We start from the raw sequence: 24,023 nt of genomic DNA on the forward strand, positions 1-24,023 counted from the left end.
TCAGGTTTCCATGTAACTTTGGATAAGAAAGGCTGTATTAGAGGCTGTTCAGAAGTGCAGGTATGATCCAACCACTAAAAAATACTGCATAAATGTCTAGCCAAAACAGATAGGACTGGGGAAAGATTACTAAACCCATTGATTTAACAGTTTCAGAAAACAGTTAAATTCCTGGCATGCTGGGAATGCTGTCACATCTGCTTGTGCTCTCAAACTGTCACACCATCAAATGGCTGGTGTCATAACTGATCACGTGTGCAAATTAAGTAGAGGCTAAGATGGCAGCTTCCATGAAAAGGATAGGAAGGTTTACTTCAGCTTTAATTTGTATTAAATTTCATCTCACCAAATCTTAGATGTGGTGGCTGCATTAAGTTTTCTTTTTAAGGATTTTTCCTTCATTTTTATGGGGAAGAAAGGAAATTTAAGTGACTTTGAATGTGGCATGGTTGTTGGCTGGTCTGAGTATTTCAAAAACTGCTGATCTATTGGGATTTTCATGCACAACCATCTCTAGGGTTTACAGAAAATGGTCCGAAGAAGAGCAAATATCCAGTAAGTGGGAGTTGTGTGGATGAAAATGCCTTGTTGATGTCAGAGGTTAGGGGAGAATGGGCATTTGATTTCAGCTGCAACATTCAGATGATAGAGTCAGAATTTTGGCATAAAAACATAAAAGCATGGATCCACCCTGCCTTGTATCAACAGTTCAGGCTGGTGGTGTAATAGTGTGGGGGATATTTTCTTGGCTCTAGCTAGGTGTACCTGTCATGTACCTGGTCGAGGCCAAGCTGATGGGAGGGCTGCCCTTACACTTCTTGTCCTGTTTCCCCTGGGAATGCTAACAGGGTATAACAGGGCTCAGAGTGGCACGGGTGCCTGAAGGGGATCTGGTTTAGGATGTCTTGATAGCAGATGCGGAGCTGAGGAAGACCAGCTGGCAGCAGACAGGTACAGGATCTCGGATGCTTGGTCAGATAGGCAGAGGTCAGCAACAACCAGACAGCAGGAGTACCAAAGTGGAAACCCGGAGCAGATTCAGAGCCAGGCCAAGATCAGTATCAGATGAGCAGAGAGGGTACCAGAACAGCAGGAATAAAACAAGGTTGGATCACAAGCCAAAGTCAGCAACAGGAGTTCAGAAACAAGCAGGATTCATCAAGCTGGGTCAGAATACAGGAGTACACAGGATCAGGTCACAAGCAAAGGGAGCTGACAACCACTCAGCAATGATCCTAACTCCAGTAGGGCTTTAAATAGGCCACTGGGCACCAGAACAAACACGCTCACGCTAATGCGCACGTGTATGCATACTTGCTTGTGTAGATACGCACAGGGTCCTAATTATTATTATTATTATACAGTATTTATAAAGCGCCAATAGTTCGCTCAGCGCTGTACATTACAGAGGGGGACAGAACATGTGACAGAACAATACCAATACAATGCAAAACATGAGGGGATTGAGGGCCCTACTCTTTCGAGCTTACAATCTAGGAGGGAGGGGATGGTGATTCTATGCACAGTTCTTGCACATACATTTCTTTGAGCGTTGTGCTTTGTGAATGGTCCTGCAGTCTTCTGGGGCCTATAAAATGTCCCAGAAGGCTGTTAGGAAAGGAGCCGGGGCCCGAACTTCCGGCTCAGATTGCCATGACGCATCTGACTGGAAGTGGGTACCTATCAAAACCAGGTATCTGCTCTCCCTTCCCCCCCAAAAAAGTGCCAAATGTGGCAGTGGGGGGGGGAGCAAACAAGTGGAGCTTCCCCTTTTGGGTGAAGTTCTGCTTTAAAAAACAAAGTTCCAGCAAATCACTTGGATTTCCCTAGCAGGAGATTTCCAGCATTTCTATGGCACAAAACTAAATGTACATTAGCCTTCTGGCTCACACTTGCAGGGCTGCTCTTGCCTTACACTCTCCTCCAGACAATCTTCTCATACAAAATCACAGAGTGTTGTGTATATAACAAACCAGAGACGTAGCTTGAAACTTGTGATCCCCGACACAAAAGTTGACCCGCCCCACCCCACCCCACTATCAGCTTTCCAAGACATTGCCCGACCAGGGGCAGACTGAAAACTCATGGGGCCCCCAGGCAATAGGGGATCATGGGGCCCCTGTGTCCTTGCCCAAGCTCAAAAAAGCCTATGAAAAAAGTACCAGGGGCATCTCCTGGGGCCCCCTACTGACCCCAGGCCCTCGTGCAGTGCCCGAGTTTCCAAATGGTCAGTCCGCCCCTGTGCCCGACACTATCTGCTGCCCATGAGCATTATCAGGGGATGGAGCTCTCCATTTTTTGGAATTTGTTTTTCATTTATTCTAAATAGTTTTTTTTACTAAGTTGCATTTACAAGTATTGATGTGTATTCATGTGCATTTGTGGTGCATTTGCGTACAATTGCAATTGCGTAGTAAATCTACCTAAATGTGCTAGTCCATTCAACACTAGCCTCTCCAGTGACTGACAGCATTAGTGTTCACTTTCTCTGAAAAGTGATCCGTGGTGGACCCCATTTCAAAAGAATTTGACTTCTGGCTCTGAGGTGATATGTCACCTCCTGAATATCTGTGTTAAGCAATGAAAGGCTTGGGCACTGCACCGCAGCCGTGTGCATTACATGTTACAGATAAGTGTGCATAGCCTATTGTATTAGAGTGTGCAACCTAAAGCTCAAACACCCCTGTGTCTGTCTACATATATTTGACCCCGGCCCATTGATCACTTCACTTCTGGCACAGCCAGTACAAGTTATCTTCCCACTTCATCTTCCCGCCACCACACAAAGCAGTCATGCTAATGCACATGGGGTGATTAGAGTGTGCCCAGGCACATCTGGCACACCCTGTGCGCACGCCTATGATTACTGTTGAAAAGCAGTTCCCTGCACATGAACAGGTCTTGTTTGGCGGAGACTCTGCATGTTTTTACTGATCCTTGATATAAATATATATAATAGTCAAAAATGCAGATTTTTATATGTGTACAAAAAAGGAAAACTGCTGAAGTGGTAAATGATAACAATGAATAACAATGAGCATCAGTCAGTAGCACACTGTGGGACTCTACATATCAAACATTGTGGCACAGTCCTATGGCCAGCAGGGGGCGCCGAGGTCAGTCTCCGGCTCCCGTTGAAGCTGGCAGCCACTGACGTCACGTTACCAGGTGACGGGAGAGACGCTGAGATTAGGGGAAATGCGGAAGAAGACGAGCACGGCGCATGCGCAGCGAGGACTGCTCCGAACATTTTCAAAGCGGCTGTAATAACCGCGGAGCTGGCCGGGCTGCCGGGCTCGTACCGGTGCTTGTGGCGTGTGCGGGAATGGAGGAGGCCGAGGTGCCTGAATATTACAGAGAAGAAGAAGAAGGAGAGGAGGAGGAGGGGGGAGAGGAAGATGGAGGAGGAGGAGGGAAAGAGTTCTATGAATTCCAGCCTCTGCCAACCCTTCTGGAGGATGAGGTGAGCAATGTACATACCTGATGGTGACCACTTCTCCGCCCTAAGCCCCGGGTACCCAACCCCCCCCCCCCAACCTCTACACCAGCCACAGCCAACCTGTGGCTCCCCAACACAGGCCCAGCCAATCAGAGGCTGACGGGTCATGCTGGGGTCTGTAGTTCCCCCAAAGCACAGGATGGGGCTGTAGGGTGACAGCCTGTCCCAGTGCAGAGGGGGGCCTATACGTGCCCCCCTAGATGATGTACCAAATTGGGTGACCATCGCAGAGTCTGGACACCTCCACACCACCACCATTCTTCATAATCGGGGGGATACCAAGCGGCCTAGCCAGATTGTCCCAGCCGGCAGGTAATTGGATCTCTCCATAGAGGAGAAGAGATGTCTGAACATTCATTTCTGGGTATGAAAAAGGGGGGTGCTTTGGATCATAAATGCAAAGTACCAGCCCAGGTGGACCTCGGTAGTTAGAAGCTGACCGGTCAGGCTGGGACCAGTGATCTAGAGGCTGGGCCAATAATATAGAGCAGGGGTCTCCAAATATTCTAGGCAATGGCCAGTTTACTTTCCTTCAGGCTTTAGGGAGGCCAAACTGTGGCCAGTGGGAGTGGAAAATGCACTAGCATTAGTGGAAGTAAATATCGCCTCATCATTGGTTGGTTTTATTGGGAGGAATAGTGCCCCATCATTGGTGTCAGCAGGAGGAATAGTGCCCCATCATTGGTGTGGGCGGGAGGAATAGTGCCCCATCATTGGTGTGGGCGGGAGGAATAGTGCCCCACCATTGGTGTGGGCGGGAGGAATAGTGCCCCACCATTGGTGTGGGCGGGAGGAATAGTGCCCCACCATTGGTGTGGGCGGGAGGAATAGTGCCCCACCATTGGTGTGGGCGGGAGGAATAGTGCCCCACCTTTGGTGTGGGCGGGAGGAATAGTGCCCCACCATTGGTGTGGGCGGGAGGAATAGTGCCCCACCATTGGTGTGGGCGGGAGGAATAGTGCCCCACCATTGGTGTGGGGGCGGGAGGAATAGTGCCCCACCATTGGTGTGGGGGCGGGAGGAATAGTGCCCCACCATTGGTGTGGGCGGGAGGAATAGTGCCATTGAAAGTTTCAGACATGTTCCTCTTTTCTTTCCCCATACACATTAAGCTCCTGAAGTCTCTCTTGATATGCTTTATACCTCAGACCTTTCACTATTTTTGTTTTCTGTCTCTGAACCTGTTCTATCTTATCAATATCTTTTTGTAAGCAAGGTCCTCAGAACTGGACAGTATTCTAAATCAGTGTTTCTCAACCTTTTTTCAGTCAAGGCACCCTTTAAAATTATGGACAGTCCTGAGACACCCTTTATAATTATGGATAGTCTTGAGGCACCCCATTCTAAAATTCTAAAATGGGGTGCCTCTAGATTGTCCATAATTTTAAAGGAGCACCCCTTTTTAAAATGTGAAAAGCTATTCTAATTGTTGTACATAATGCAGCAACATCTACACATGTAGGACACCCAACATTGGAGGTGATTTATTCTTCCAAAGCACATACATGTTTGCACACTGGTACTGAGTAGTATTCCAGTGTTTCTCTACTCCCTCAGTTTTTCTCCATCACTGAGCTAATGTGACCCCAGCACTGATGGAAAGGGACATAGGAGGGTCAAACTAGGATACTGTGCAGGCAGCTAACATCCTCCTGATCAACTGGTAATGTCATTGGTTGTCAGGACACCGGCAGCTAGAAGGTCGTAATCAGGGGCGGACTCACAACCCATGGGGCCCTCGGCCAATAGGGGATCATGGGCCCCCTGTGTCCTTGCCCAAACTCAAAGCCTATGAAAAAGGTTCCAGGGGCATCTCGTGGGGCCCGCTACTGACCCTGGGCCCTCAGGCAGTGCCTGAGTTTCCAAATGGTCAGTCTGCCCCTGGTCATAATGGTGCACAATAAAAACCTGTGGCTTTGTGTAACTAAAAGGCAGGCTTGTTCCACCTGCAGGCTTGTATACAAGTTTTTATACATTTTGCCAAAGGACCCCTGAAGAAACCTCAAGACACCCCAGGGTGCCTGGGCACCCTGGTTGAGACATCTAATGAAAGCTCTATTTAGTGGAATCAGGACTTCCTCCTGGTCATCCCTCTTTTGATGAATAAAAAGCTATATAGAGGAATCAGGACCTCCTTCCTCCTGCTGGTGATCCTTATAGTCATAACAAAAATTGTATATTGATGAATCAGGACCCCCCTTCCTCCTACTTTGAATCCCTCTAGGGATAACTAAAGTTCTATATAGAGGAATTCGTACCTCCTTCCTCCTACTGGGCATCCTTGTAGTGATACCTTAGGATCAATATATATAGGAATCGGGACCTCCTTCCCCCTGCTGGTAACCCCTCTAGCGATAACCGAAGGTCTGTTTGACGAAATTGGCACTACTTAATTCCTGCTGGTGATCCCTTTGTTGATAGCTAAAGATCTATATAGGGGATCAGGACCTCCCTCCTGCTGGAGAACGTATATTAGCACATTTTGAAAGACTTACCTGAAAATGAAGCCCTCCAGTGGAGTGCTCTCATGGCTCCCTGAGACTTCTGTCTTCCTTCTGGGTTTCTGGGCTGCGAGCATTTGACTTGCCGAGCTGCGGTGACGTCATGTGTGTGGGCGCTGAGGCCATGGCACAGCACTGTCAATGGATGGCACATCATGCGTCGGTGATACTGCTGAAGTAAATATGTACTAAATGGTGCAGGTTTAGGAGGTGTTTACAGTAGCAACAGGTATGCCTTATTAAAGGCTTACCTGTAGATGCAATGACTTTACTTCCACTTTAACCAAATATTTATGTAAGGGAAAGAAAATTGGACTACCTTCCTCCTGATGATTACTGTAGTGATAAGTAAAGATCTATAGAGGGTAATCAGGACCTCCTTACTTCTGCTAATGATACCTCTAGAGATAATGAAAAATCTGTATAGTGGAATCAGGACCCTCTTCCTCCTACCGGTAGTCCCTTTACTGAAAAGTAAACATTTATATAGGAGCATTACGACCTCCTTCCTCCTGTTGGGGATCCCTCTAATGATAACTAAATATCTATATAGAGGAATCAGGGTCTCCTTCTTCCAGCTTGTATTCTCTAATGATAATTGAAGATTTATATAGAGGAATCTGTACTCCCTTCCTCCTGCTCAGGATCTCTCTGATAACTCAATATCTGTATGGTGGAATTGGGGTCCCCTTCCTCCTGCTGGTAATCCCTCTAGTCATAACATTTTATATAGTTGAATGACAACCTCCCTTCTTCCTGTTCTTCACGGGCGGAAGACACAGCTGCAGGAATCAGCAGATTTCTACTGCTGTCATTTGCATCAAGGCTAGTTATCCGCACGAATGTAGCCTAATACTGAATAATGTTATATCTGACACTTCTAATACTGATCAATGTTATATCTGACACTTCTAATACTGATCGATGTTATATCTCACACTTCTAATACTGATCGATGTTATATCTCACACTTCTAATACTGATCGATGTTATATCTCACACTTCTAATGCTCATCAGTGTTATGTCTCACACTTCTAATGCTGATCAATGTTATATCTCACACTTCTAATACTGAATAATGTTATATCTCACACTTCTAATACTGATCGATGTTATATCTCACACTTCTAATGCTCATCAATGTTATATTTCACACTTCTAATGCTCATCAGTGTTATGTCTCACACTTCTAATGCTGATCAGTGTTATATCTCACACTTCTAATGCTCATCAGTGTTATGTCTCACACTTCTAATGCTGATCAATGTTATGTCTCACACTTCTAATGCTGATCAATGTTAAATATCTCACACTTCCAATGCTCATCAGTGTTATGTCTCACACTTCTAATGCTGATCAATGTTATATCTCACACTTCTAATGCTGATCAACGTTCTATCTCACACTTCTAATGCTGATCAATGTTATGTCTCACACTTCTAATGCTGATCAATGTTATGTCTCACACTTCTAATGCTGATCAATGTTATATCTCACACTTCTAATGCTGATCAATGTTATATCTCACACTTCTAAGGCTGATCAATGTTATATCTCACACTTCTAAGGCTGATCAATGTTATATTTCACACTTCTAATGCTGATCAGTGTTATGTCTCACACTTCTAATGCTGATCAATGTTATATCACACACGTCTAATGCTGATCAGTGTTATGTCTCACACTTCTAATGCCGATCAATGTTATATCTCACACTTCTAATGCTGATCAATGTTATATCTCACACTTCTAATGCCGATCAATGTTATGTCTCACACTTCTAATGCTGATCAATGTTATATCACACACTTCTAATGCTGATCAGTGTTATGTCTCACACTTCTAATGCTGATCAGTGTTATGTCTCACACTTCTAATGCTGATCAGTGTTATGTCTCACACTTCTAATGCTGATCAGTGTTATGTCTCACACTTCTAATGCTGATCAGTGTTATGTCTCACACTTCTAAGGCTGATCAATGTTATGTCTCACACTACTAATGCTGATCAATGTTATATCTCACACTACTAAGGCTGATCAATGTTATGTCTCACACTACTAATGCTGATCAATGTTATGTCTCACACTTCTAATGCTGATCAACGTTATATCTCACACTTCTAATGCTGATCAATGTTATGTCTCACACTTCTAATGCTGATCAATGTTATATTTCACACTTCTAAGGCTGATCAATGTTATATCTCACACTTCTAATGCTGATCAATGTTATATCTCACACACATGGAATGCTGATCAATGTTACATTTTCACACACATGAAACACATTGGAGTGATTTTTGACCATGTCACTTATAAGGTCATGCCAGTGATTTTTTTTTTTTTGGTGAGGATTTTGGGAATCATAAAAACTTGAAAGTTGGCAGACACAGAATCATTGGCAGGGATCCCTTTTATATTACATGGCCCTTTTATAGCTTTACAGTAGACATATCTATTGCATGAGACGGGTGGACGTATGGAATTCTAATAAAATCCATACGCATGGTTTCCTGTTTCATATTAGGTCTCCTTACAACTATATCAGAACAACATATTCATTGCAATGGATGGTGTTCTCACTTCTGCATTGTTTGAGCAGAACATAGGTTATGCTGAAATTGTGAACATCTGAACAACAATCTGTTCTCATGGCACTGATTTCCAGGAATAGTTGGGAAAACTCTGACAGTCCAGTTTGGAGAATGGATGACAGCTGTTTGGGTTGGGGCTGCAGTGCAGCTGACCACTGAAGGTTTTGTCCCCACTAGTGGCACATATTGAGCGCTTGCAAATGCACTTCATGTTTTCTAAGAGTCTGTGTGCAGTTTTTCAACGTGTGCTTACAATTAGGTTAGAATGTTCCACCCATTGCTATTCTTGAGCTTTTTTTTTTTCCTCTTTAAACTCCACAACACTTGAACTTCCACCTGTACTGTGCCATTCTGTAGCATTGCCACAGTTCTTGGAGGTGATTCAAGGGCAGAAAGAACATACAAAACCTGCCCTGATTGCCACCAATGTGGACATGCCCTTAGCGAATAGATAGATGTTGCATCTTTCAGGGCAGATGTTGCATATTTTGGGGTAGTATAGGTCAAGCCTTATACAAGTCTGCTAATTTAAAGTAGAATTGCAGGCTAACCACAACTTCTGTGTTCTGACCATGATGGCTAACCTGTGTAAGAAAGATGTACAGTACACTCATCTGCCACTTTATTAGGTACACCTGCTCAATTGCTTGGTAACACACATTGTTAATCAGCCAATCACATGGCAGCAACTCAATGCATTTAGGCATGTAGACTTGGTGAAGATGACTTGCTGAAGTTCAAACCGAGCATTAGAATGGGGAAGAAAAGGAATGTAAGTGGCTTTGAATGTGGCATGGTTGTTGGTGCCAGACAGGCTGGTCTGAGTATTTCAAAAACTGCTAATCCACTGGGATTTTCATGCACAACCATCTCTAGTGTTTACAGAGAATGGTCCGAAAAAGAGAAAATATCCAGTGCGTGGCAGTTGTGTGGACGAAAAATGCCTTGTTGATGTCAGAGGAGAATGGACAGACTGGTTGCTGCGACATTCAGATGGTAGGATCAGAATTTGGCATAAACAACATGAAAGCATGGATCCATCCTGTCTTGTATCAACGGTTCAGGCTGGTGGTGGTGTAATGGTGTGGGGGATATTTTCTTGGCACTAGCAAGGTGTGCCTAATAAAGTGGCCTGTGAGTGTATATACTTACCTTTTTTCACCCAGCTCTGGTCCAGTCCGGCTGCCTTGTGGCAGTCCGTAGCAGTTCTAAGGGAGAGGAGGAAGAGCCAACAATGGATTGGTCATAGGAGCCTATAGGTGACACCACCACTTGTTGTGCGCTCTCTTCTCTTCCCTGCAACCACTACTGGCTGATGAAGGGGATTGGGTGACCAGACCGGAGCTGGCTGAAAAAAGGTAAGTATATACATCTTTCTTACACCAGTTACTCAGCATAGGTGTAAGCAGGGAGCATTTTTAAGACTAGTTGGGTTTAACCTGGAATTCTAGTTCAATTCTTCCCCTTTACTTGGCTCACACAACTTGTGACATCACAGCAAAAATAGGTCTAATGTTTAATAAGTCTAAAAGGTCTCTCCGATTGATTTTCACTACTATGTCAATTTCCTTAGACTAGTTTTGCATGATTACAGCTGAACTCAAGGGAAACAGACGGTGAAGGAAAAGCAGCAGACTGAAGAGATTATCCCTCTATCACTCTGCTTTCTCCCCCTATTAGCATGTTCCTTGTTAGTACTTAGGAATTTCGACATGCAAGCAGTTTCATGATGTCTTAAAGTATAACTAAAGGTAAAACTTTTTTTTTTCTTCGTTTTGGATAGAGTGGTCATGTTTACCATTATCATTGAAAGTGAAAGAAAATCCCAAATTTTGGGTTGTCCCCAGAAAAGTAATAGAGGGGAAATCTTCCAATGGAGACCCTGGTTCTGGTGACTGGGGGATTCTCTGAATTTGCTGAGATTTCCTCTCACTTCCTGTTTGGCTATAGGACAGGAAGTGAAGAGAAAGAGAAATCTCCGCAATGGGACACGGATGACAAAAAAAAATAATCTGACAGGGGTTATAACCCTCCCTTGCTCTATCTAAAATGAAAAAAAAAGTTTTGCATATAGTTATACTTTAAAGGATAAGTTCACTTTTTGACCTAAAATAATAAAAAAGGCACTTTTTTTTTAGCAGGTACAAAAATGTGCATTTGTTATTTTGTGTCACTTTTGGTTGCAGGAGTCTGTAAGGCATTGCAGCCAATCGCTGGTGCCATGCAGGTCTCTTATGGGATGTATGGGGAAGCAGATACACGGATAGGAAGACTCCATAAACTACCACAGCATCATGGTAGTTCGCTGAGAACCACAAGCCGACAGCCACTAAGGCTGTCGGGGCTTGTAGTTCATTCATTCACAGAATACTTTGAATGAATGATGCAGCCGTGCTGTTTTTAAAAAGTGGCAGCTAGTACAGGGAACTTCTCCCCGTACTTCTTTCATGGAGGAGGTGGGGGGAGAAATCGGACAGCGGCTGCAGCATTGGAAACATGTTACATGTTCCCAAAGGTGAACTTACCATTTAATGAATACAGACCTGCATTATTTTTGTCTCTTATCTGTCCGGAGTTTTAAATCAAAGTAGTTGAATAGTTGGGAATTTTCAGTAGTCTTCAACCTAGGCGCATAGGGGTTGATTTACTAGAACTGAAGAGTGCAAAATCTGGGGCAGCTGTGCATGGTAGCCAACCAACTTCTAACGTCAGCCTTTCATTTGTGCTGCCTAATGCACCAAAAAAGTGCCTGTACTTGTTTTTGCAATGCAACCCTCTGCATAGTACATCTTTTGGCAAGATTAAGAATGAATGGCACCACAGTGCACCAAGGCTTGCATTACTGCAGTACTACAGTGTGAACTTGGCCTAAAGTACCATTATTCTCCAGTCTGTAGAGCGTTAAGAACAGCTGATAGTGAGCTGTTGGCTAACATTCTGCAAGTTTCAATGCTGCTTGAAGAATACTTAAAAAAAATGCTTTGTGTGTTGTTCCTGGAAGCTGCTCGCTCTCCCTCATGTTTGTATAATGAGAAGATTGACTCCAATCAATGTGTTATCAGTGCTGATGCAGCTTTGCAGGTATATAAAGTAGAATTACCACTTCATCCCTTTAAAATCTGACACCTATGAGAAACACAGGTTCTGTAGCTGATTAATTACAGGTAAAGCATTGCATGAATCTAAATATGTCTAGTGTTCTATATTTTGTATGTCATTTCTAGTATTATATAATTTATATATCTGTGTTGTGGCCAGAGGGCGATAAAATCAGGCAGTTGATCTGCAATTTTACTGCCCCCAGCTGCCTATCTAAGTGCCAGTTCACATATAAGCTCTTGGAATGCGGTTTGATCTATACAGCCAGGGGTGGCTGTTCTTCAGTTGCAGCTGTAATGCTAGGTGTTACATGCAGCTTGTAGAGTTAACAGGTTGTATCACCTATCAGACTTGCCCAGGGGCGGACTGACCATTTGGGCACTCAGGCACTGCCTGAGGACCAAGGGTCAGTAGGGGGCCCCATGAGATGCCCCTAGTAACTTTCAAATGCTTTTTTTTTGGTGTGGTTTGAGTGTGGGTGAGGACACAGGGGCCCCATGATCCCCTATAGCCCGGGGGCCCCATGAATTGGCTGTCCGCCCCTGGACTTGCCCCTTCAAGCCAATGGTGCCGCATCACAATCATGAGCCAAATGCTTGGCTCAATGGTAATGGCACATCTGTTGTATTAAAAATTGTAGTTTGGCAAAGAAAAAAGCATAAAAAAACCTGGCATTTAGGAGACGGCAGGATTGTCTTTCAAACGCCTAGAAGCTGCTGCTTAGCTACTGTCTTTTAAAGTGATTAAGGCAGATCACTTTTCAGAGACAACAAAAGTGTGAACATAGCCTAAGTGCTGCTTATAGAATTTTCCAAATGATATACAGAAACTCTGTTAAGGTTAATGTGCATTTGTTTTGTTTGTTTTTTTTTTGCGTCAGGTTGAATTGTAACACCTCTTTAAATACTTCTCTTGTCAGTACACACAGAAAAAAGAAACCTTGGATCTATAGCTGAATGGTCAGTTCAGGTAATAAAACTGAACTCAAAAGAATGGCATTGTCCATGTAAACATGAAGCTAAAACCAAGATCATGGGGAGGGGCCCTAGTAAAAGAAAAGACTAAAGTTTTAACCACTTCCAGACCGGACACTTTTACCCCCTTCCTGACCAGGGCAATTTTCAGCTTTTAACGCTATCACACTTTGAATGACAATTGCGCGGTCATGCAACACTGTACCCAAATGAATTTTTTACCATTTTTTTTAGATAGATAAAGCTTTATTTTGGTGGTATTTATTCACCGCTGGGATTTGTATTTTTTTTGCTATGTAAATGAAATGTCCAAAAATTTTTTTAAAAAAGTGTTTTTTTTTATAAAATTTTGCAAATAAATAATATTTCATCATAAATCTTAGCCAAAATTTATTCCGTTATCTTTTTAGTAAAAAAAAAAAAAATCCAAATTAGTTTATAAGCAAAAATTATAATTTTTAACATTTTTTTTACATTTTTATTTTATTTTTTTATATTATTATTTTTTATTTATTTTTTTTACATACTGTCACCCTAGCAGTACAGTGTCACCATGGTGACACTGTACTACTTGTGAGGGGTGATAAAGATTTTTTTTTTTTTTACACTGATTGCTTTTACACCCATATAGGATGTAAAAGCAATCATTTCTCTTTCTCTCTGTGTGCATTCCTGCACTCATTGAGAAATACAGAGTGAGCTGTGATTGGTCACAGCTTGTCACATGGTACAAGGCTTTTGTGAATAGCCTTGTACCATGTGACCTCTGTGATCATTCACAGATTTCACACATAGTAAGCAATGATGTCACAAGTGACATCTTGCTTACTACTTTGCATGTGATGACTGATTGGCCAATCAGTGATCACATGATCGGGACCTCGTACAGAGGTCCCGTCCGACGATCGGTGTTTCACTGTGTCCGGAGGACACAGCGGGCACCGGATCGCGGTGCTGCGCGCTCCCAGGGAGCGCGCACAAGCAGGGTGCGGGGAGGCCGTTTATAGACGGCCACCCGACCCTGCAGTGCCACCGTCCGGCCGTTTATATACAACGGCCGGTCGGGAAGTGGTTAAAGAAAAAAAAAGCCTTTAAAGAAAATATATATAAATAAAAGGAATGGATGAACCACTTAGCCCTTTCCAGCCATCGCTCTGTTTTATTTTTTTTAAATGAAGCTTGTAAAATAAGTGCTAAAGCCAGATCATTTCTGTACATTTCATACTTCTAATAATCAGAAGCTGTGCTGATAAGCTTTCTTCCAACTGCTTGACCTGTGTGGAGCTGGTGCTCCAGCTGCAGTGTTTTGGGTAGTCGGTGTGGAGGATAATGGGATGGCGGGGTGTATCCTGAACTGTAGTCCTTTGTGGTGGTCAATGTGGAGGAGGATGGGGTGGCGGGTTCTCTGTCAGACTGCTGACACTTGGGGCAGAGAGTGTGGAGGATGATGGAATGGTGGGGTGTCTTTCAGGCTTGTCTTTTGTGGTGGTCAATGTGGAGGATAATGGTGTGGCGGGCTCTCTGTCAGACTGCTGACACTTGGGGCAGGGAGTGTGGAGGATGATGGAATGGTGGGGTATCTTTCAGGCTTGTCTTATGGTGTAGTCAGTGTGGAGGACATGGGGTGGCGGGGTGTATCCTGAACTGTAGTCCTTTGTGGTGGTCAATGTGGAGGAGGATGGGGTGGCGGGTTCTCTGTCAGACTGCTGACACTTGGGGCAGAGAGTGTGGAGGATGATGGAATGGTGGGGTGTCTTTCAGGCTTGTCTTTTGTGGTGGTCAATGTGGAGGATAATGGTGTGGCGGGCTCTCTGTCAGACTGCTGACACTTGGGGCAGGGAGTGTGGAGGATGATGGAATGGTGGGGTGTCTTTCAGGCTTGTCTTATGGTGTAGTCAGTGTGGAGGACATGGGGTGGCGGGGTGTATCCTGAACTGTAGTCCTTTGTGGTGGTCAATGTGGAGGAGGATGGGGTGGTGGGTTCTCTGTCAGACTGCAGTCACGTTGGTGGGGTGGCTATCCAGTTGGAGTCTCTTGGAGTGGGTGGTGATGAGGAAAATGGGTTGACAATGGGCTACAATCTCTTGAGGCCTAACCTAAGTACTCTAAGAACATTTTAATTGTTAAGTAGGTTAATATCTTTTGTTAGAAGTCATCTCTTTTTAACATTTTTAAATACAGTCTATCACAAACCCAAGCAATTCAAACTGAGAAAATGCTTGTAAAATCAAAAGCAGGGTTTGGCCTTAGTGAAAATTGCATGTTACAATAATCAATAAACTCAGAAATACAGTAAGCTGATTTATATGCAATTCCACTTTTCTGTACAAGTCAATATTGGGCACTTCCTAACCCTTTGTGTGTTTGTGTTCTCTTTTATGAGATTGGTGGCCTAGGAAGATGCTTTAGAAGTGGGCACAAATTTCACTTTCCCAGGAAAAGTTAAGGTCTGTTTACAACAGTGGTTGTCAACTTTATGAGCTAAAGCGGGCATCAAACCTAGCCCCCGACATCAACGAGTCGCACAATAATGTTCCTTATATGTAATGCTTGAGAGGGTTGTCAAAAACTGCAGACTTGTTAGAGGAAATGAGGGTCAGAAAGCATGGACATGCTGCATTTTTGGCTGGAGATATGCTGCAGAAGACAATTCAAAACCGGGAACATGTTACATGAGGCTAATACAGATCAATGCTATTATCCTCTTCAATGTTCCCACTACAGACTGCTGAGGGTCGCACATCGTGTACCAAAGGGCCGCAAGTTGGGCACCAGGGGTTTGAAATTTCAGAAGCCGATACATCTGTATCTAATGGTTGTTTTGACTTGCATTTTGCATTTGTGCCACATTGTGTAATGACATGATATACAGGTGAAACTCGAAAAATTAGAATATCGTGCAAAAGTTCATTTATTTCAGTAATGCAACTTAAAAAGTGAAACTAATATATGAGATAAACTCATTACATGCAAAGCAAGATAGTTCAAGTTGTGATTTGTCATAGTTGTGATGATTATGGCTTACAGCTCATGAAAACCCCAAATCCACCATCTCAGAAAATTAGAATATTACATGCAATCAATAAAACAAGGATTGTACGTAGAACAATATCAGACCGCTGAAAAGTATAAGCATGCATATGTACCCAGTACTTGGTTTGGGCCCCTTTTGCAGCAATTACTGCCTCAATGCGGCGTGGCATGGAAGCTATCAGCCTGTGGCACTGCTGAGGTGTTATGGAAGACCAGGATGCTTCAATGGTGGCCTTCAGCTCTTCTGCATTGTTCGGTCTCATGTCTCTCATCTTTCTCTTAGCAATGCCCCATAGATTCTCTATGGGGTTCAGGTCAGGAGAGTTTGCTGGCCAATCAAGCACAGTAATCCCACAGTCATTGAACCAGGTTTTGGTGCTTTTGGCAGTGTGGGCAGGTGCCAAGTCCTGCTGGAAAATGAAGTCCGCATCCCCATAAAGCTCATCTGCGGAATGAAGCATGAAGTGCTCCAAAATCTTCTGGTAGACGGCTGCGTTGACCCTGGACTTAATGAATCACAGTAAACCAACACCAGCAGATGACATGGCTCCTTTAATCAACACAGACTGTGGAAACTTCAAAGTGGACTTCAAGCATCTTGTAGTGTGTGCCTCTCCATTCTTCCTCCATACTCTGGGTCCTTGGTTTCCAAATGAGATGTAAAAGTTGCTCTCATCAGAAAAGAGGACTTTGGACCACTGAGCAACAGACAAGGTCTGTTTTTCTTTAGCCCAGGTAAGACCCTTTTGACGTTGTTTTTTGTTCAGGAGCGGCTTGACAGGAGGAATACGACATTTGAAGCCCATGTCCAGGATCCGTCTGTGTGTGGTGGCTCTTGATGCACTGACTCCAGCCTCAGTCCACTCCTTGTGAAAGTCCCCAACACTTTTGAATGGCCTTTTCCTGACAATCCTCTCCAGGCTGCAGTCATCCCTGCTGCTTGTGCACCTTTTCCCTTCCACATAACTTTCTATTAATGTGCTTTGATACAGCACTTTTGGAACATCCAACTTCTTTTTCAATTACCTTTTGAGGATTTCCCTCCTTATGGAGGGTGTCAATGATGGTATTCTGCACAACTGTCAGGTCAGCAGTCTTTCCCATGATTGTGATTCCTACTGAACCAGACTGAGAGACCATTTAAAGGCTCAGGAACCCTTTGCAGGTGTTATAGCTTAATTATCTGATTAGAGTGGGACACTTTGAGCCAAGAATATTGCACCTTTTCACAATATTCTAATTTTCTGAGATTGTGGATTTGGGGTTTTCATGAGCTGTAAGCCATAATCATCACAGTTATGACAAATCATGGCTTGAACTATCTCATATATTAGTTTCACCTTTTAAGTTGCATTACTGAAATAAATGAACTTTTGCACGATATTCTAATTTTTCGAGTTTCACCTGTATATGCATTGTGTTGCAGTGCTATTGATTAACCGCTTCCCAACCGCCCTATAGCAGAACTACTGTGGCTGTGCAAAATCATATGATTTTGTATTTTAAGGTAGGGGGTCCGCACGTGCTCTGCCCACACTGCCATTGGTGGCTACAACTGTTGATCACCGGGTCCCTGCCAGAGATTCCCTGCCTGCACCCGGCGATCGCCGAGTATCACTGATGGGGGAGAGGTCTGTATGTAAACAATACAGATCTCTCCCCTGTCAGCTCCAGGATTGCTCTGCATAGCATTTTTGACGTTTTCTGTGTAATTCAGTCCATTTTTTTTTTTATTTTGACAGTTGAAAAATCTTTTTTTTTCATTGGGACAATGTGCATTCCGGTGCAGTTACATGCATTTTAGCATCATTGTATTCAGGTGATTGCACTGGTCTGTGACTTAACTGGACCAATTTAAAGCCTTGGAAGCAGAAAATGATGATACAAGTGAGGCACGTTAGTGGAGTTTTCAAAAAAAAAAAAAAGGCCATGATGATGTCATCAGTTTTGGTGGATTTGGAGTGTGTGTTATGTACACTATTTTTTGACTGGACACAACGCAGAAGCCAGGAGGTAACCTAAGCTAATATAAAGCTGCCTTCGATTCTTACATACTTTGAGTGTTTTATTACTGTTGTCCAAGTATTTCTGCTTACTGGCACTTCTCCAAAGAAGAGTGAATGGTCAGAGGTCACTTGGATGGGGATTTCAAACAAATTGGAAACTATTCTTGTGCAATAAGAAGCACCTTTGCCTGCTCTAACACACGACATTATATTTAGTGGTGCCCATTCACACCTGAGTGCTGTTTTGCTTTCAGATTGTCACTCACAAAAAGGGCATGAGCTTCTTTGGGCTATAGTTGCACATTTTGTCCCCAGTAGACTTCAATAGAAGCTCCTGAAAGATGCGTGTGTTTTTATTTTTATTTTTTTATTCTTGCCAAATGACTATAAGAAATGACAAAAAAAAAATCACTCAAGCCTGAAATGCATGCAGAAATGCCTGTGCAAACTTTAAAAAGTGACCACTCAGGTTTAAAAATGTTTACATAGAAAGCTGATTTCACTGCTGTATTCATCAAGTGAAACCAGCATCAGTCATTACTGCATGTTCCATGAATGGAAATCTCTGTGTTCTGATTTATGATCATGCCTTTGCATAACAATAGTTCATGTTGCTGAAGACGTCACAGCTCTGATCAGAGACTTGTGTGCTTGGGGAGTGGGTCGCTATGGGGCTATTTGTGCGTTTGGTATTCTAGCTTGGCCATTCAGCTGGAGGGATTGCTATAGGTCCAAATACAATGTGCTGATTATAGAGCCAGAGTCACTGATGCTTTCATTTCACTGGCCATCGCGCTGAAGGCTCTCAAGGACTTCTCATCTAACTTTCACCAAGGAATTCATAAACCAGACCATACATGTATACTCTATAGTCATCTATTGTTATAGTGCAAAAAATGGAAGAATGTATCAGTAAGGTATGTATGAATCTGTCACAAGTCTGATAGAACTGTCACAATCATCTCTTCTGGAGTGGCCGACAAAGCCCAACTCCAGGAATTGGACAAAATCTACCTCCTGCAATTCAAGGGGTAAATGCTCATTAACCAATAGGCCTACTGGGCACTTTTACCCCCTTCCTGGCCGGGCCAATTTTCAGCTTTCAGCGCTGTCGCACTTTGACAATTGCGTGGTCATGCAATACTGTACCCATACAAAATTTTTATCATTTTTTTCACACAAATAGAGCTTTCTTTTGGTGGTATTTCTTCATCACTGTTTTTTTTTTGCACTATGAACAAAAAAAAAGAGCAAACGGTTTGAAAAAAAAAAAAGTTTTTTCTTTGTTTCTGTTATAAAATTTAGCAAACAGGTAATTTTTCTCCTTCACTGATGTGCATTGATGGGGCGGCACGGATAGGCAGTAATGATGGGCACTAATAGGCTGCACTAATGAGATGGCACTGGTGGGCATTGATGAGGAGACACTGATGCTGCTGCACTGATAGTCGGCACTGATGGGAACTGATAGTCGGCACTGATGGACACTAATAGGTAGCACTGAAATGCGCTGACTACGTCACTGACGGGCTCAGATTGTTAGCACTGCTGGGCCGCACTGGTCTGCACTTTTAAGGCTGCACTGATAATCAGTGCCCTGATAATCATTGCAGATGTCTCCTTAGACCGTTGCCGGTTATCGGCAGTAATTTCCTCACGCTGTGACAGTGTGAGGAAAGTACTGCCAATAACCGGCAAGTGTATATACATGGTGGTTGGCTGTGATTGGACACAGCTGATCACGTGGTAAAAGATTGCTGTGGTTGGCCTTTTACCATGTTATATGATCAGCTGTGTCCAAAGCGTGGTAGAGAAGAGGTTAATTAAAGCTGGCCATACACTAGTAGAATTTTGGCCGTAAATCTTTATTTTTTTTTTCTTTAGAAAGCTTGTTTTAATTTTCTAATCATTAGTGGGGTCAAAATAACATTAGTTTTTGACTGCAGTGATGAGAAAATTTGAAGGAGTAGGATGGAAAATTTTTCTTGAACAAACACATTTTTACTCGTATATTTTATTTTCAGTCTGAAAAGTCCATTCTCTCCAAGGTCTGAAATTAAAAGCAAACAAAATTTGTAAATACTTTGGAACACCATGCATCAAGTTATTGGCTGTACTACTAACCTCTGTGTGCATTTTCATATGAATATATGTACATAAATCTACTGGCCAGCTTAAAGTAGTTGTAAACCTCAGGCTTGAATTCTGAACAAAGCATATCCTTCTATAGTGTGTACTTGTCTCAGTTAAAGTGTTACTGAACCCAGGACCCTGCATTCTCTATATCTGCCACAGTACACAGAACATGGAAATATTTTAGCAAATCTAAACTGCTAAATACGTTCTCTTATCAGCAGTAAGAGAGGTCTGTTATCGACTGTGTCCACTGGACACAACTGATGACTGATCACTACACTAGCCTGCTGCCCGTGTCATGTGATTGCTGTGACCAATCACAGCAGATCACATGACAATTGTATACAATGGATGGCTTCCTTTCATGCCATCCATTGTATACAATTGTGTTGTTAGCTGTGATTGGTCAAATAGTACAGACAGGGCCAATCACAGCCCATCTGTACCATATGATAAGCTTTGATCAACCACAGCTAATCACAACAAAAGACACTGAATTAATCAGTTTTATTCAGTAAAAAATGTTGCTAATAATTGGTATTGCATTGGTATAAAATTGGTATAAGCAATCATAATGTGTAATAACAAAATAAAACCTGATCCATTGCCCAGAGCAGTACAATCTTACTATTTATTTATTTCAGGTACTTATATAGCACTGTCAATTTTACGCAGCGCTTTGCATATATATTGTACATTCACATCAGTCCATAACCCTCAAGGGGCGTACAATCTAAGGTCCCTAACTCACATTCGTACATACACATACTAGGGCCAATTTAGACAGCTACCAGGTAACCTACCAGCATGTCTTTGGAGTGTGAGAGGAAACTGGGGTACCAGGAGGAAACCCACGCAGGCACAGGAAGAACATACAAACTCCAGGCAGGAGGTGGTGTGGCCGGGATTCGAACCAACGACCCTAGTACTGCCAGGTGGAAGTGCTAACCATTTAGCCACTGTGCTGCCCATACTATGATAACTTGGTATTGCTCTGGTCACGGTGAAAACATTTAAAAAAAAAAAAAATTATTTATTTTTTTACATACTGTCACCAGTCAGTGTCCCTGATCACCACCACACCAGTTATGACAACTCTGTACTGGACTAGTGACAATATGTTTTAAAAAAAATAATTTTTTTTTCTTTCTCTTTTTTTTTTAATTCATTTTCCAAAAAATTGTGGCAAAAAATTACAACTTCAAAAAACTTTGCCATGACTCTTACTAAATACCTTGGACTTTCTGTTTTCCAAAAATGGGTCTTTTTGTGGATATTTGTACTATCCTAGCATTTTTGGGCCTCAAAAACTGAAACTGGCTACCAGGACTGATCGATTGTCAGATATATATATACCATAGTTTTTGGACTCTATACCTTTCCTACAGACTAAATAATATACTCTAATTTTGGTATTTTACCCAAAGAAATGTAGCAGAATTTATTTTGACATAAATTTATGAAGAAAGGTTATTTATTTATTTTCAAATGTTTGTTTTATTTTGTTTAGCAACGAGTTTATGACCCCATCTGTGACTGTTGTCCCAGTCCACCCCCCCCCCCCCCCCACAGTCTTTGCTTTTGCTCTGTCTTGTCTCTACTGTCTAATCCTAGTTTTATAACCATTGCTGTGTTCATTTGTTTTGTTTTGTTTTTTTTTTTCCCCTCAGAGATTGTTTCTTTTAACATTCTGCTAAAACATTGTGAAGTAGTACTGCTTGGACCTTGAAGAAGGGGACATACCCTGAAAGCTTGTCCTGAAAATTGTATGTTAGTGCAAATTAAAAAAGTATCACGGACAGTACTCATTTTGTTTATCAAAAAATAAAAAACTCGGTGATTAACCTCCCTAGCGGTATTCCCGAGTGTAGCTCGGGGTAGAGTTTCAGTACCAAAAGCGGTAACCCCGAGCTACACTCGGGCTTAGCATGCGGTGTTGCTCAGGGATTCACTGCAGCGCTTACCTTGTCCTTCGCTCCCACGATGTCCCCCCTGCAGCGTCCCCGGCCATCTCCTCCGGCCGATGCCGGCATCCGGCTTCCGTGTTCTGGTCCCTGTGACGTCGGCGGCAAATTTGAAAATTTTAAAAAATTTTATTTTTTTAAAAACGATTATTACATAGTAAAACATTGCTGTTTCAAAGCATTTCACATACATTTTGTCCCAAGTGCTTTGTCCTGTGCCCTGTCTGCATTTTTACTGTTCTTTCTGCCTGGAAACTTAGAAATGTCCATGGCGTCCAAAAAGCGTCCCTTTAGGTCAAAAGCGGTTTTAGACCAGGTAGGGAACAGTGATTGTAAATCAGAATCACTTGCAGAATTGAGTGATAATGATTTGTGGGGAAATTCGTCATCAGACACTGAAAACTATTTTGCGACTTTGCTCAGCGATGTGCGAACTTGGCGCTATATTTCAAATGTCAGTGTTTTTGGTTTGATTATATTATTGAATTAAATTTATTATTATTATGTTGTTAATTTTTATGATTATTTATTAAATTATAATTTATAATTTCATGTTTCAAGTTTTATCCTACCCGGAATGTTTACTAGACTCTTGTTCGGACAGATTTCAGTGCGTTATTCCTAAAAATTACAGGCCTACAATAAAAAAAATACATATTTCCATGCAAAATAATGGTACCGCTTTCAGCACCGAAAATATGAAATAATCATACCGCCAGGGAGGTTAAATACCACCAAAAGAAAGCCCTATTTGTGTGAACAAATTGCTAAACGTTTTTTTATGGGTGCAGTGTTGCATGATCGCGCAATTGTCATTCAAAGTGTGACAATGCTGAAAGAAAAAAATTGGCCTGAGCAGGAAGGGGGTAAAAGTGCCCGGTATTGATGTGGGTAAAGCAGACCTTCAGTCCCACTCTGGCCAGGCTCTGCCCCCTCCCCCGGCACCGCCATTTTTGTGCAGGTGCTCCCATGGGGCTCTGATCAGCCTTTGGGTCCTGGCAGGGATCTTTTGTGCATCTACACGTACACAGGAGGTTTCCACAAAAAGACATGGTATGTTTCAGACTTCCCTGTTGCCTGGTTTGCCTGTACATGGCCAGGAAAACTTACACCTGTGAATATGTGCCATGTGGCTCTCTTCAGACCCGAGCCCTGCCGCACATCTGCATGCATGCACATCTCACCTAGGTGAGAAAGACAGATGTGCTGTTTTGCAGCACAAATAAAATGTATTCTAAAAAAAAAATTAAAAACAAAAAAATGCCCATTGGTAAGAGAGGGAAGGGGAGGAGGCAAGGCAGCACAAAAAAGGGTGAAAGTATTGTTTTAGTCTAGGGCAGTGTTTCTCAACTCCAGTCCTCATGGACCCCCAACAGGTCATGTTTTCAGGATTTCCATTATTTTGCACAGGTGATTTGATCAGTTTCACTGCCTTAGTAATTACCACAGCTGTTTCATCTGAGGGAAATCCTGAAAACATGACCTGTTGGGGGTCCATGAGGACTGGAGTTGAGAAACACTGGTCTAGGGAGACATGAAAAAGCTGTTCCACTTATCCTTCGAGTACTTTCACAATGCTCCATAGCAAAATCACAGTAAAAATGCATTTTGGGTTTTTGCCACGATTGTGCTGTGTTTCGAATGCATTTTCTGTGCATTTGTAGTGTGATTTTTGGTTACCCGCCCCTGTGAAAAATGGACATGTGACTCAAAAACTCAAAACACTGTGCGCTTTTGATGCATTTTGCAGTGTTTTCCATCCATTTTAATGGGGAGCTGTTTCTTTGTGGTTTTGAAAAACCATGCAGGATGTTTCAAAATGCACCACATCCGCAGCACAATGGTGTGAAGAGTCAAATAGGATTTAAAGGGCAACCTTTTTCTTGCAAGGTAAAAATGCAGGAAAAACGTATCAGTTTGATAGGCCCTAATTCCTGCTCCAGCACTTTGTTCCTCTTCCTCTGGAGCTCAGGGCTGTGAGCGGTCCCTCAGCATCATCACATACAGTGCAGGGCTATAAACCTGGCAATGTACGTGGAGGACATAGGAGTACAGCCACAGCTGGAAGGTGAGATGAGACATAGTAATTACATGTGCAACACAATCAACAATTTCCTGCAGTATGGAAGAGGTTTTATTTACCTGTAGTTTTCTTATCAACCATATTGTCAGTCATACAGTAAACCATTGCAAATAACAGCTACTTGACTTTGTT

At 42.8% G+C, this 24,023-nt stretch overlaps 1 protein-coding gene across 1 annotated transcript in view; it reads left to right on the plus strand.

The window, feature by feature from the left end:
• Positions 1 to 3,216: 3,216 nt before the first annotated feature.
• Positions 3,217 to 24,023, plus strand: part of KNDC1 (kinase non-catalytic C-lobe domain containing 1) — a 177,408-nt gene continuing 156,601 nt past the window's right edge. The window contains exon 1 of the mRNA XM_089690280.1: positions 3,217 to 3,463. Coding sequence (XP_089546406.1) covers positions 3,224 to 3,463 — 240 coding nt within the window. The 5' untranslated portion in view covers positions 3,217 to 3,223. The remainder of the gene's footprint in view (positions 3,464 to 24,023) is intronic.

Source organism: Staurois parvus, unplaced genomic scaffold (genome assembly GCF_062004578.1).
Source record: "Staurois parvus isolate SC_StPar_1 unplaced genomic scaffold, SC_StPar_1.0 ptg000525l, whole genome shotgun sequence".
NCBI lineage: Eukaryota > Metazoa > Chordata > Amphibia > Anura > Ranidae > Staurois > Staurois parvus.